General features: G+C 37.0%; 1 protein-coding gene across 4 annotated transcripts in view; it reads right to left on the bottom strand.

Annotated features, from left to right (window-relative positions):
* Window positions 1-1,126: 1,126 nt before the first annotated feature.
* slc4a3 (solute carrier family 4 member 3) overlaps window positions 1,127-11,136 on the bottom strand; it is a 66,119-nt gene continuing 56,109 nt past the window's right edge. For 3 of the 4 annotated variants that reach the window (XM_043248779.1, XM_043248780.1, XM_043248782.1), the window contains 13 exons: window positions 10,109-10,211; window positions 9,729-9,913; window positions 7,441-7,663; window positions 7,139-7,357; window positions 6,448-6,596; window positions 6,113-6,307; window positions 5,718-5,930; window positions 4,555-4,644; window positions 4,185-4,351; window positions 3,844-4,097; window positions 2,778-2,947; window positions 2,138-2,311; window positions 1,127-2,054 (listed from right to left, as the gene is read on the bottom strand). In XM_043248779.1, coding sequence (XP_043104714.1) covers window positions 1,977-2,054; window positions 2,138-2,311; window positions 2,778-2,947; window positions 3,844-4,097; window positions 4,185-4,351; window positions 4,555-4,644; window positions 5,718-5,930; window positions 6,113-6,307; window positions 6,448-6,596; window positions 7,139-7,357; window positions 7,441-7,663; window positions 9,729-9,913; window positions 10,109-10,211 — 2,220 coding nt within the window. In that variant the 3' untranslated portion in view covers window positions 1,127-1,976. Of the gene's footprint in view, window positions 2,055-2,137; window positions 2,312-2,609; window positions 2,675-2,777; window positions 2,948-3,843; window positions 4,098-4,184; window positions 4,352-4,554; window positions 4,645-5,717; window positions 5,931-6,112; window positions 6,308-6,447; window positions 6,597-7,138; window positions 7,358-7,440; window positions 7,664-9,728; window positions 9,914-10,108; window positions 10,212-11,136 lie in introns of those variants that run through there. The other variant, XM_043248781.1, reaches the window with a different exon arrangement.

The raw sequence follows: 11,136 nt of genomic DNA, 5'->3' as shown, positions 1-11,136 counted from the left end.
ATTGCACAATTTCCTCTTGTTTTCACACTGAAAACTGGGGAAACGAGGAGCAAAAAGAAACACATGTGGAATATGTGTTTGTGATGAAATGAGCTAGTCTAGCGTGACTAGGCCAAGCAGTCTGTATTACGCAGAAACAAATTCAACACACGCATGGACGGCACGATATTTACAGTCCAAAGGGCAGCTTTCTCTAAAGGCAATTGTCCGAACTCAAAACATGAGTGTAATGGAACGATTCGTCCTGGTTTCAGGTCCGTATGAGGCTGTTTTGTTCACACAAGGATCGAGATGAAGATGTTAAAGGTGAAGTGTGTAATTTCTTTTTTTTTTCTCCAAATGGAATTGCCGACAGGCTCCTGAAAGCTGCTGCACATCTGGTCCATCAAACAGCTAGTCCCGCCCCAAACTCGACTCGTTGGCTGACCATGTCTGGTTGATCAGGATGCTCAAACAAATAGAGCAATGTTGTTGCATATGAAGTCGGGTTTGGAATGTTTTTTGTTTTTTTTATATTGAAATTACACACATCACCTTTAAAGACTTTAAAGGCAAGGGAAATGGATTTGTTGACTTAGCAAAGATTTTAAAAGGTCATTTGATTTTTTTTTTAAATAGATAAAGTTTGCCCCTACCTTCCATGAACCTGACTAACAATTTGGCAGCATGTTTCCTCAAAGCCAAAGTCTCTCGCTCACTGGCAGCCTTTGGAAATATCATTCTTAGCATTTATGCAATCAGCCAAATCCAAGTTTCTATGGCTTTAACCTATTTCAACTGAATACACTGCAGTTTAACAGCATAAGGAATGGAATTATTTTTTTGAAAAGGGTAATATTGAAACTGCGCACACAAACGCACTAATATTTATAACAGCAACATATTTGGGCAATAAATCCTATAGAAATTCTAAATGCTAAATTCACATATAGCAAGAAAAGCTGAGCTGTTCAAAAAAAATATTATTTTGGGAATCCTCAAAACAACAAAAAAAGGATGATAATTAATAATAAATAAATTCATTAATTGCTAAAAAAAAATTATAATTAACCAAATAAAATACACTTTGTATGTAAATTTGTTTGGAATGAAACCATGTACTGAGAGCTAAATGACTTCTGATGGGGAAAAAAAAAAGTTAAATAAAGAATAATGATCAATTAAATAAAATTTTAAAAATAAATAAATAAATAAAATGAAATCTGTTTGGAAGGGAAATCATGATTATTTTTTTCCTATTAAAGGTGCTGTAAGCAATGTTAGCTAGCCGTTTCACTAACCCCCACTAGTCACCGTATTTAAAATGACTGACAATCTGAGCGTGATATCTGTCAGGAAGCGGGGCCATTTTCTGAATGCTGTTCCATTAAAACAAATCACTTATAGCACCTTTAAATGTATTGTAACTACTGCATACATCGATCAAAGTAACATCTCTACTGCATAAAGTACGTCTAAAGGGACCGCACTACTGTTTTCAAGCACAGCAAAGGGACTGACCATTCTAAGGGCACTGAGAGGTTGTGCTACTGTAATATTCAAACTCTGTGGTCAATGCCTACAGTACAGTACAAGGCAACTAAGATCTACAGGCAGTAGGTCTGATCCGCATGGGCGCAGTACATCGGGATGGGATGAATACGGGGTGTAAGATCCAACCTATTGGATTAGTCTCACCATCATTGCACTTTGGGAGGTCTAAGGTGCACGGGTCGTATCTAATCTTATATTGAAAGGTCACTGGGCAGCAGCAGACAAACATGTAGGCCACATTTTGGAGAACAAAGAAAAATAAAACTGTATCCAAAACATGATCTGTGGTTCTTTTTAAAACGGAGGTTTAGAAAATTTTAAAGTACGAGTGAAATAATTCTAAAAGAGGGCAGTGCATCAGAGTCCTTCCCATTCCGTACATCTTTCCCGTTATCCAGAGACCTGCCTTCCATTGGTTAGTGACGAAGAGGTGAGCCGTGTGACTACACAAGCATGTGGATCTCGTTGTACTCATCCCGTCCATCTTCATCAAAATTGGGCGAATCCTCATCGGCATCCAACTGCAAGAACAAAAACGACATTTTAAAATGAAATCAACACTAGGTGGATTTTCTCAGCTGCTTGCGTTCGGACATGAACTCACCGCTGCAAGCTCTCTCTCCTCGAAGATCCTGGTCAGGACGAGTCTACGCAGAGGTACGGTCATGATTAGGATGAAGGGAAAGGCCAGAGAGGCTACGGTCGACTTCACCACCCACAGCAGGGCAATACACAGCAACTGAATGATGGTGAACATGTTCATACGCCATGTCTTCACCTGTATGGGAAACAGATCGTGCTTGCAATTATGACAAGATCTAGTGAAAAGCTTCTATTTTGCCATTTTTTAAATGTAATATGTATTATTTTCTGTATAGGCAGGCACAACTTTGCTTATTTCACAACTCTCCTAGAAATGGTGCCATACTTTGTTGACTTTTTTTTCAATCCTAGATTTCCAATGATTTCCAATGTTGAACAATACACAGTGTTCAGATTTGTCAAATATGGTTTGTAGTTTTAAATTTCAGGGTTGTGTTAAAAAGTGCGAAATGAAATGGTGATTTGTGCGCCACCTTGTGGGTGCTTCGAAAGCTTTCAAACAGAATCCAGATGTCAATTTAGTACAAACTTGTAGCATCTACCGTGTGGAAATCAAACACAAACACATATAATAAGCTGTCAGCACTGCGTTTGTAAATAACATCACTACTACCTCAAAGTCTCAGGAAAAAAACGCTTACCTTGGTAACATAGATGTGGTCAGGATGATGTTTAGCAGGTGTGACCATGAGTGTGATTCGCTCATAAAGCTGGATACCAGTAAGAGAAGTGATGCCCATGTACAGAAATATCCCAAACAGCACAGCCAGAGGAATATGACGCAGCACATCTGTCATCACTATAGACAACCCTGCACAGAGGTGTTGGGATTGACAGAATCAAGAAAGTTTTTCTACCTAATTTAATTTAATTAAATAGTATTCTTTGAAAAGAAAACAATGCCAACTAGGAAACTTGAGTGGTCTTTAATATTAAACAGATGCTGTTAATACAGCAATACGCCACTTGAAACCATTCATTAGAGTAAGATTACCATGGTTTTACTATCATGTTTTACATGCACAACATGAGATGAGGCTGTGTATGAAAACCCCTCTTAAAGGAACAGTTCATCCCCAAAAATTTTACTTTAATTTAATTCTGTCTCACTCTCAAGTTATTCCAAACCTGTTAAACAGAAGAATATTCCACTCACTTCCAAAGTATATATATATATATATATATATATATATATATATATATATATATATATATATATATATATATATATATATAGTATATATATATATATATATATATATATATATATATATATATATATATATATATATATATATATATATATATATACACTGTGGATGTCAATAGGGACAGGAAACTGTTTGGATAAAAATATCTTACTTTAACTTAAGCAGAAGAAAGAAACTCAAACAGGTTTTGAACAACTTGAGAGTGAGTAAATGATGACAGAATATAGATTTTTTAGGTAAATTATCTGTTTAACCATATTGAAATGATGGTATGCCAACAGCAGTATTATAAGCACATCAATACCAAATAAATATTTAAATTGAATATACAGCTAAACAGATTAAACTTTTCTTCCAAAAACTAAAATCTTACCAACTCCAAACTTTTGAACAGTATTGTATATAGAATGTGCAGTCAAAGGGGAATGAACACGGTTCACCCAGTTCGTTTTCTGTCAGTATCTGTTTTATGCAATTGTGTTTTGGTGTTTCTTACCCACTAGGATAGCCACACACATCCCTGTCACCCTCTGCTCTTTAACTTCTTGGATCATGGGCTTCTCTCCAGGGGCAGTGGCTTTGCTCATGACTGTCAGCGCATTCACGTGAGTCACCGAGCGCACAGTGGCGGCAGTCAACCAGGGCAGACCGAAAAGCGGGCAGATCGCCCCTAAAGTCACTATCAGAAGCAGGTCTAGATGAAAGCCAGAACCCTTGACCAAACGCCGCTCCTTCTTGCTCACTATCAAGCTGCAGACAGGACGATACCGATGCAGCGAGCCACAAAAGCATTGTAATTGCATTGCATTTCCATCTGAGCTTAGTCAGCTTACTCACGTGGTGATCTGAGTCTCCATGAATATGAGGATAAAAACCAGCAGGGCCGGGACCACAGAGGCCCCCATCATCCAAACGGGGAAAGGCTGTTGATCTCCAAAGGGGCTGATAAACCAGCTCCGTTTGTCCGGAGATGTGACCGAGAAACCAGAGGGGACGTTCAGCTTCTGCAACCACAAAAAACACAAGCGCTCGTAACACAAGGATTCATTGGTTACAGCACTCTGCCAAACCAACCACACTGTAATACAGACTCGGAAGAAAGCTGGCTCCAATTACAGGCCAGTGCTTAATAAGAAGAGTACGTTGGGAGAGGAGTTTCTCTGTGGTGGTATGCATGCTGCACATGAGAGTTTAACAGTGCGGTTACCTGTGTGTATGTCTCAGGAATGGTGCAGTCCACCAGCACGGAGATGAGTATAGAGATAGGAATCCCGAAATCACCAATGATTCGTCTGGCCTTTGATGAGAACGCATGATGCACACACATACAGAGGATGACAAACTTTTAATCGGCTCAAAATGTCAATGTCAAAAAAAACGAAAACATGTTTGCATCGGTACTTTTGCTGATTTCAGTAAAAACACAATTAAAGGTATTTTATTTGAAAAACAAAACTGATTCTCCAAAAACAAAAAAAGACTATAAAAGATAGAAAAGATTCATTTAAATAAGATAAAATAATAATAATAATAATAATAATAATAATAATAATAATAATAAACAAATAATTACAAACTGGGGCTTTTAGGTGTATTTTACATAATAATTATATTTCTTATATCTGTATATATTTATATAATCAGTGTTAATACATTCAATATATTAGTAGGGTCAAATATTTAAAAATAATAGTTAATTGCACGTTTTAGTTAATTATTCACAAATAATCACACATAACATTAGATTTTGTAATCATAGATATATTTTTCACATGAAATCTCTAAACTGCTGTATAAACAACATGAAGATGGTGTATTTTTATTCTCTTCTTTATGGTAACTTTTTAGTTTTATAAAAGTTAACATTTAGTATGTTTTAAAGCATTAAATATTATGTAAAACTAATACTGATACAACTATTAAATGGATTTTATGAATGGATTTGGATGGACTTTAATAATTTTTGTGGACAAAATCTAGAAATATATAAGGTAATGTAGCCATTTAACATTAGTCAAATGTGTTTTTAATGTTTGATACGTTTAAACTGAGCATTAAAGTACACTTAAATAAAACCATATACAGTAGTTCACAAAGTTGACCTAAGACAAGAACGCATTTTTGCATTAGGTTTTATGACACCTTTCATGAAAGGTTTTGATAGACTTAAAATAGTAAATAGTGTAACAGCTTTGTGAAAGAAACAGACTGAAACGTAAGATGTCATTCACAGATGACAAAGTACTTTGATTCACCCGATTATTTTACTTTAAATACATAACGATTGCATCTTACTGGAAAACAAGACAAAAATGCTGATTAAGCCAAAGATATTTTCCTGTGCTGACAAAATGACACCCCGCTGCGAACCTTTCCACCAAGGAATCTGCTGTTACGAAATTTTCGCAGAAAGAAGGCCACAAAGAAGGTTCCAATCATGAGCACTAAGGACAGCAGGGCTGTGTTGGGCTGGTTGAGGATGGGCTCCGCAATCACACTGTGCCCTTGAGGGTCTATGGGTTTGAAGGCAGGCAGTACAGGAGCTGTGGGGTAGCTCTTCATCAGAGGGTGCTCTTGAAACACCTGAGGAGAAATATTTTAACAGGCATAAAACTACACATATATTGAGTAAATTCATTGCATCAATTAGCACAAAAAAATGCCTAATATTCTAGTAACGTGCATGCTAATAAACACCTAATAGGTGTAACGGTAAAATAAAAAGTGTTACCCGGAACTTGCGCATGCTGTTATTGATGACGTACCTTAATTAGCTTAGAGAAGGTTTCAAAGATGAAGATGAGAGAGATGAGAAATGCAAAGATCTCTTGGGTGAATGGGGAGATGTATCGCACGAGGAAGCTTCCCTCAGCTGCCACGATCACTAGCACAATGAAGATGAGCCAGAACCCAATCCACACTCGGCCTGTGAGATAATCGAAGCCCTGCGCCTGGCAGAACTGATGATACAAAGAAGGGCCAACGGGGGAGATAGCAGACGCAAAAGAGAGGAACGGGAAGAGAGCAAAGCAGACAAATGTTAATGTAATGAAATTACCTCCTTTTTTCTGTAATGGTTGGAACATAAAGACAAAAATACCTTATAAAAAGCCTCCTCAAAGACCAAAAGAGGTCCAGAGAAGCCAATTATGAGCAAAGGCTGCCCTGCTAGCAGAGAGAACAGCACTCCCACTGTCGCCGTGGAGATGATGAGCTCAGAGACTCCCATCATGCCTTGTGTCTTCTCACCTACGAATGGGAATATAAAGCATGAAAATATACTACGGAAGCACGTTTCCGCCATCAACGAAAAATAAATAATGCTTTAATAAATCATAATTATGACTATATAAATAGTGCAGTCATAAAAATAACTAAAATCATCAAATTTATACTTAAATACGATAAATTAATTTATTATTAGACAAAAATTGTCAATTAAAATTAAGACAAAAATAATTATGAGATTAGTCAGTTATAACAAAGTCAGAGTTACAATTTAAAAGGGACAAAATATTATCAGACATCTAAATGATGTCATTATAATATTTTCTATCATAATTCTGATATAAAATGTCAAGTTATGATACCAAGTCCTTTATGTATGAGATAAGTAACAAATGACATGCCATCTCATATTTATGACGATGAGATATACTATAATTACGAATCTTTATGTCATGACTTGTCAATTTTGGACTTTTTATTATTATGATTTACCAAAGTATAAGTTTTTTTTTTCTATTGTGGTGGAATGGGCTCATGCACAGCTGTCTCATTGTCTCACTTGCCTAATAAGCCTCCGAAGGTGATAGTGGGCGAAAGAGCAGCAAAATATATGAAAATGACAGCAGCAATACATTGTGTGTCCATGGCATCCTTCAGGTCGCTTATGTAGCGTGGATAACGGCGGCGAATATCGTGGATCAGACCTCCAAAGGGAATACCAGACCGCTTGAGAGGATCAACATCAAACTGATCCTCCTCCTCAAGTTCATCCGTACTTACATCTACGACACAAACAGAACCATTCGACAATAAGAGAACAGAAACACTTGAAAATGCTATCAATATAATGCAGTAGGTATTCTACCTTTGGTCTCCTGTTCAGCTCCCGTCACAGTACTTCCGCATTTCTTGAGCTCCCTCTCCTTGCGCTTGCGTAGCATCTGTTTCTGGAAGGAGGCCACGGTCTTCAGCAGGTCTTTTCCCTCAACGTCTGATGGAGGAATTACAATACTGCAGTCCAAGAACTCGTTGATGCCATTGAGCAGGTCCTGTCGATCATCAGCAAAGTATGCTACCTCGTGGAAGTTCTGGAAAGAAAGGTCAGGAAAAACCGTGAACCTGAGTGGTTTCAGTCACTAGTCAATTTATCATTTTAACAACTTTTGACCAGTAGGTTACAGTCCTGAAACTTTTCATCATATTAGTATTCAACAGCTAAGCCAAAGCAAAGTGTTACTTCCTTTTTTAGCACAGTCATTAAATTTATATGGGTTATGGAAATAAAACTTGGTCTAAAGATCACCTGAACTCATTATGAACAATTTTCCAAAAACACTCAAGAAAAGCTAAAAAATTAATTAATTTAATTTAAACCATGAGTCATGATTTTGTCATTTTGAAGTTATATTGAAATTCGTTTTTAATATTATTGTTGTTATTATTTGTTAACTGATTAAAATAACTTTTAGGATATAATGCCACTGAAACCCCAAACTTTCATTTCTGTTTGCCAAAAAATTAGAGAAATATGTATACGTTTTACTTTGCGGCTTTACCATAAAATTCATTACAGATTTATTTGGAGAATGGGGAAGAAAATCAGTGACCTTTGTGTGGTTTGGTCTGGAGACTTTTAAAGTCGGGATAAGATCAAAATTGACAAGTCTTATTTTTTGAATGGAATACTGTATGTTTATTATAAATAACTTATCCGTGCACTTCATTATTTTTTTATTATTTATGTGCACTCATCTGTAATCGAAATCGTAAACCTCCCCTTCTCCTCTAAACGACTCATCATCTTTTTCACCCCGCCCTACATTTTTTCACATTTCAGAAGCCGTTTCACTTGAATATACATCACACTAAGGAATAAAGGACAATCTCAACTTCTGTTTCATGCCGACTTTAAGATTAAGATTTTACAGAAGTACCAATAAAAAAAATGTTTTGAATCAAATTCAAAATGGCGGAAAGGTAAAAAGGCTCAAGGAATCTGAGCAAACCAGAAGTGTAATTTCAGGCCAGGGCATTTGGGTTTCATTCTTATGTAATGAAAGAAAAACTAAACACTCCTAGGACAAGATGGCCCCAAATTTGCCTAGGCCCAGGGTGCTCATTTATGTTCCTGGAGAACCAAATTAACTGGTTTAGGTGTGTTTGATAAACTTTGCAGAAAGGTAGATCTACAGGAACAGGAAGGAGCACCTAAGCACTACAGAGATGTATTTTTCATTCCTGTTGCCCAGTCCCGAATTCATTACAGATTTACAGAACAATGACAAAAATACATTCTCAGACTGTGTGGCTTGGTCTCAAGATCATCTGACACTATTCTGGAGAAGATTGGATCAAATTTATAGGTGGTAGTGTAAAAAATGATTTGTTAAAAGCCAAAATGGCAAAAGATCTAGTCTGAACTAAACACCGTGACCCAGTGAATCATAAGGAAAAAGCAAAAACAAAAATACAACTGAGCCATCTTTGGCACTGTAAAAGTGGTTCGCAACCGGTGCCAATTTACTTTAATATGAAATAACTTATCAGTACTTTAGTATAGGGACCAATTCTCACTATTGGCTAGTTTTTTATTAGCATGCCTATTAATAATATATTGGCAAAATCTGCAGACTGATTTATTTCTGGTTACCAAAAGACATAACAGAAGCAAATAAAAAAGACAAGGTAGAAAAATGAGCATCCTCGGTGGTTTAAATACTATACTACATCTTCTAAACATCACCATCATATTCTCTTAAAAAGACAACATGTTAAATATTAAAAAAATAGTCCAGAAACTTGCTGAAAACAAAAATCCCCTAAAAACACAGAACAATATGATATTATTTTTTTTACCATATTCTACATCCCAAATCCTAATCAACACCTAAACTTAATGACCTTCCCAACTATTGAGGCAAAAGTTGTAGTTAATGGTTTGGTAATAGTGAGAATTGGATCTTAAAATAAAGTGTGACCTAACAAACAACTGGAAAAGTCATGGGGCCTTGAATATTGTTGTGAACGATGGCTAGCTATGGACTCAAAAATGTTGAGAACCACTGCTTTATAAGGCTTCAGATGACCCCAATAATCAAAATGCTTGGGCCTGATAATCTGCAAACCATGATATATATTGCATGTAAGATGAACCTTATCGGACATGAGGGTGGAGAAGGAGCGTCCAATCTCATGATAGTCCATGTTGGTCTGCGTGGGGCCCAGCAGCACAAAGATGAACCGAACCGGGACGGGGACTTCCAGAACGGACTCCAGCAGCACAGCCTCGTTGAGCCGGACAAAGGCCATCGCAGGCTTCTCTAAGAACTCCACACACCCTATAAACACATTTAATGCGGTAAAAAAATCAAACCACACAAACAGGGATCCAATGACAGAAATCAAACGCAACCGAAAGCATTAATCTTTGCTTAGCTGACTGAGGCATTATTGGAAAACTCTGGTGCGATGACTCAACATCATCTCTGGACCTGAAAACAACAAACGCTGGAACGAAACGCTGCTTTGCTTACCCACTAAGACCACAGTGGCCTCGGCATCCTTGGGAATCTTTGCCAGGAGTTTCATAGATCTGGCGGCAGCGTGTCCCTCAGCTGGGACAGGGTGGAGGTTTTTCTTTTGTTGACAGAAGAACATAGTTAGTGCCATTTGAACGTCACACATCAGCCTCAAGCTGTGGCAGAAAAGCTTTGGCAGATAATGCATGCATAGCTGCCCTCGCTCCGATTGTTTATTGTTCCACACGACTGTTTCGCTCATGTGTTCGGGTGACGGGGCGCAAGTATGTTTTGTGAATTTTAATGAACCATTGTGCCTGTTTTATATCACCGAGCGCAAATCTAAACTTACAGATCCAGGTGACAAAGTGGAAAAGCGAATGGTAAATCACTTTAAATCAATTTAATACAATACGTCTTCACTTTTTATACGGGCTGTTTTGAATGTGCCAACATTTTTAGCCGTGGGGAACATTCATAGTTTCACAGCTAATGTATCAAAAGTTTAACTGGAAGCACCTGTAAACTCGCTATTACTCTTAATCCTGCACATGTGGCAGAGCAGCTTACATGATCCAAGCATTAGCCGTGCTGCTAACCAGGCCCAGACCAAACGTGCAGAGGTGTTTTCACTGCAAAAAGCATATTTTCTTGCTTAGTATTTTGTTTTCTGGCACAAATAATGTAGATACTGTACATCTAAGCAAAATTATTGATATATACATATATATTGACGAGCACTGAAATACCAAAATCAAGTTACTTTTTGTTTAAAGCCAGAAAATAATCTACCAATCTACCAATTGGTTGAGAAAACTTAATTCAAATGGAAAAATGTGTTTATATTTTTCTTACCCAACTGGCCACTTCTTGTTGTAAGCAAAAACTCTCAAAAACTTAATATCTTATTTCAGCTTATTTAGCTTCTTGAATAAATGTATTTTAAATATTTGAAGTGGAAAAGACAAAATACTGAACAAGAAAATATGTTTTTTCCAGTTTCTACCTAAAAAAAAACCTGTGGGATTCTATGGAATGTATTT

The sequence above is a fragment of the Puntigrus tetrazona genome, chromosome 9 (assembly GCF_018831695.1).
Source record: "Puntigrus tetrazona isolate hp1 chromosome 9, ASM1883169v1, whole genome shotgun sequence".
Classification (NCBI taxonomy): domain Eukaryota; kingdom Metazoa; phylum Chordata; class Actinopteri; order Cypriniformes; family Cyprinidae; genus Puntigrus; species Puntigrus tetrazona.
Note: the sequence above shows the minus strand (reverse complement) of the source record. Positions and strands in the feature narration are given on the sequence as shown.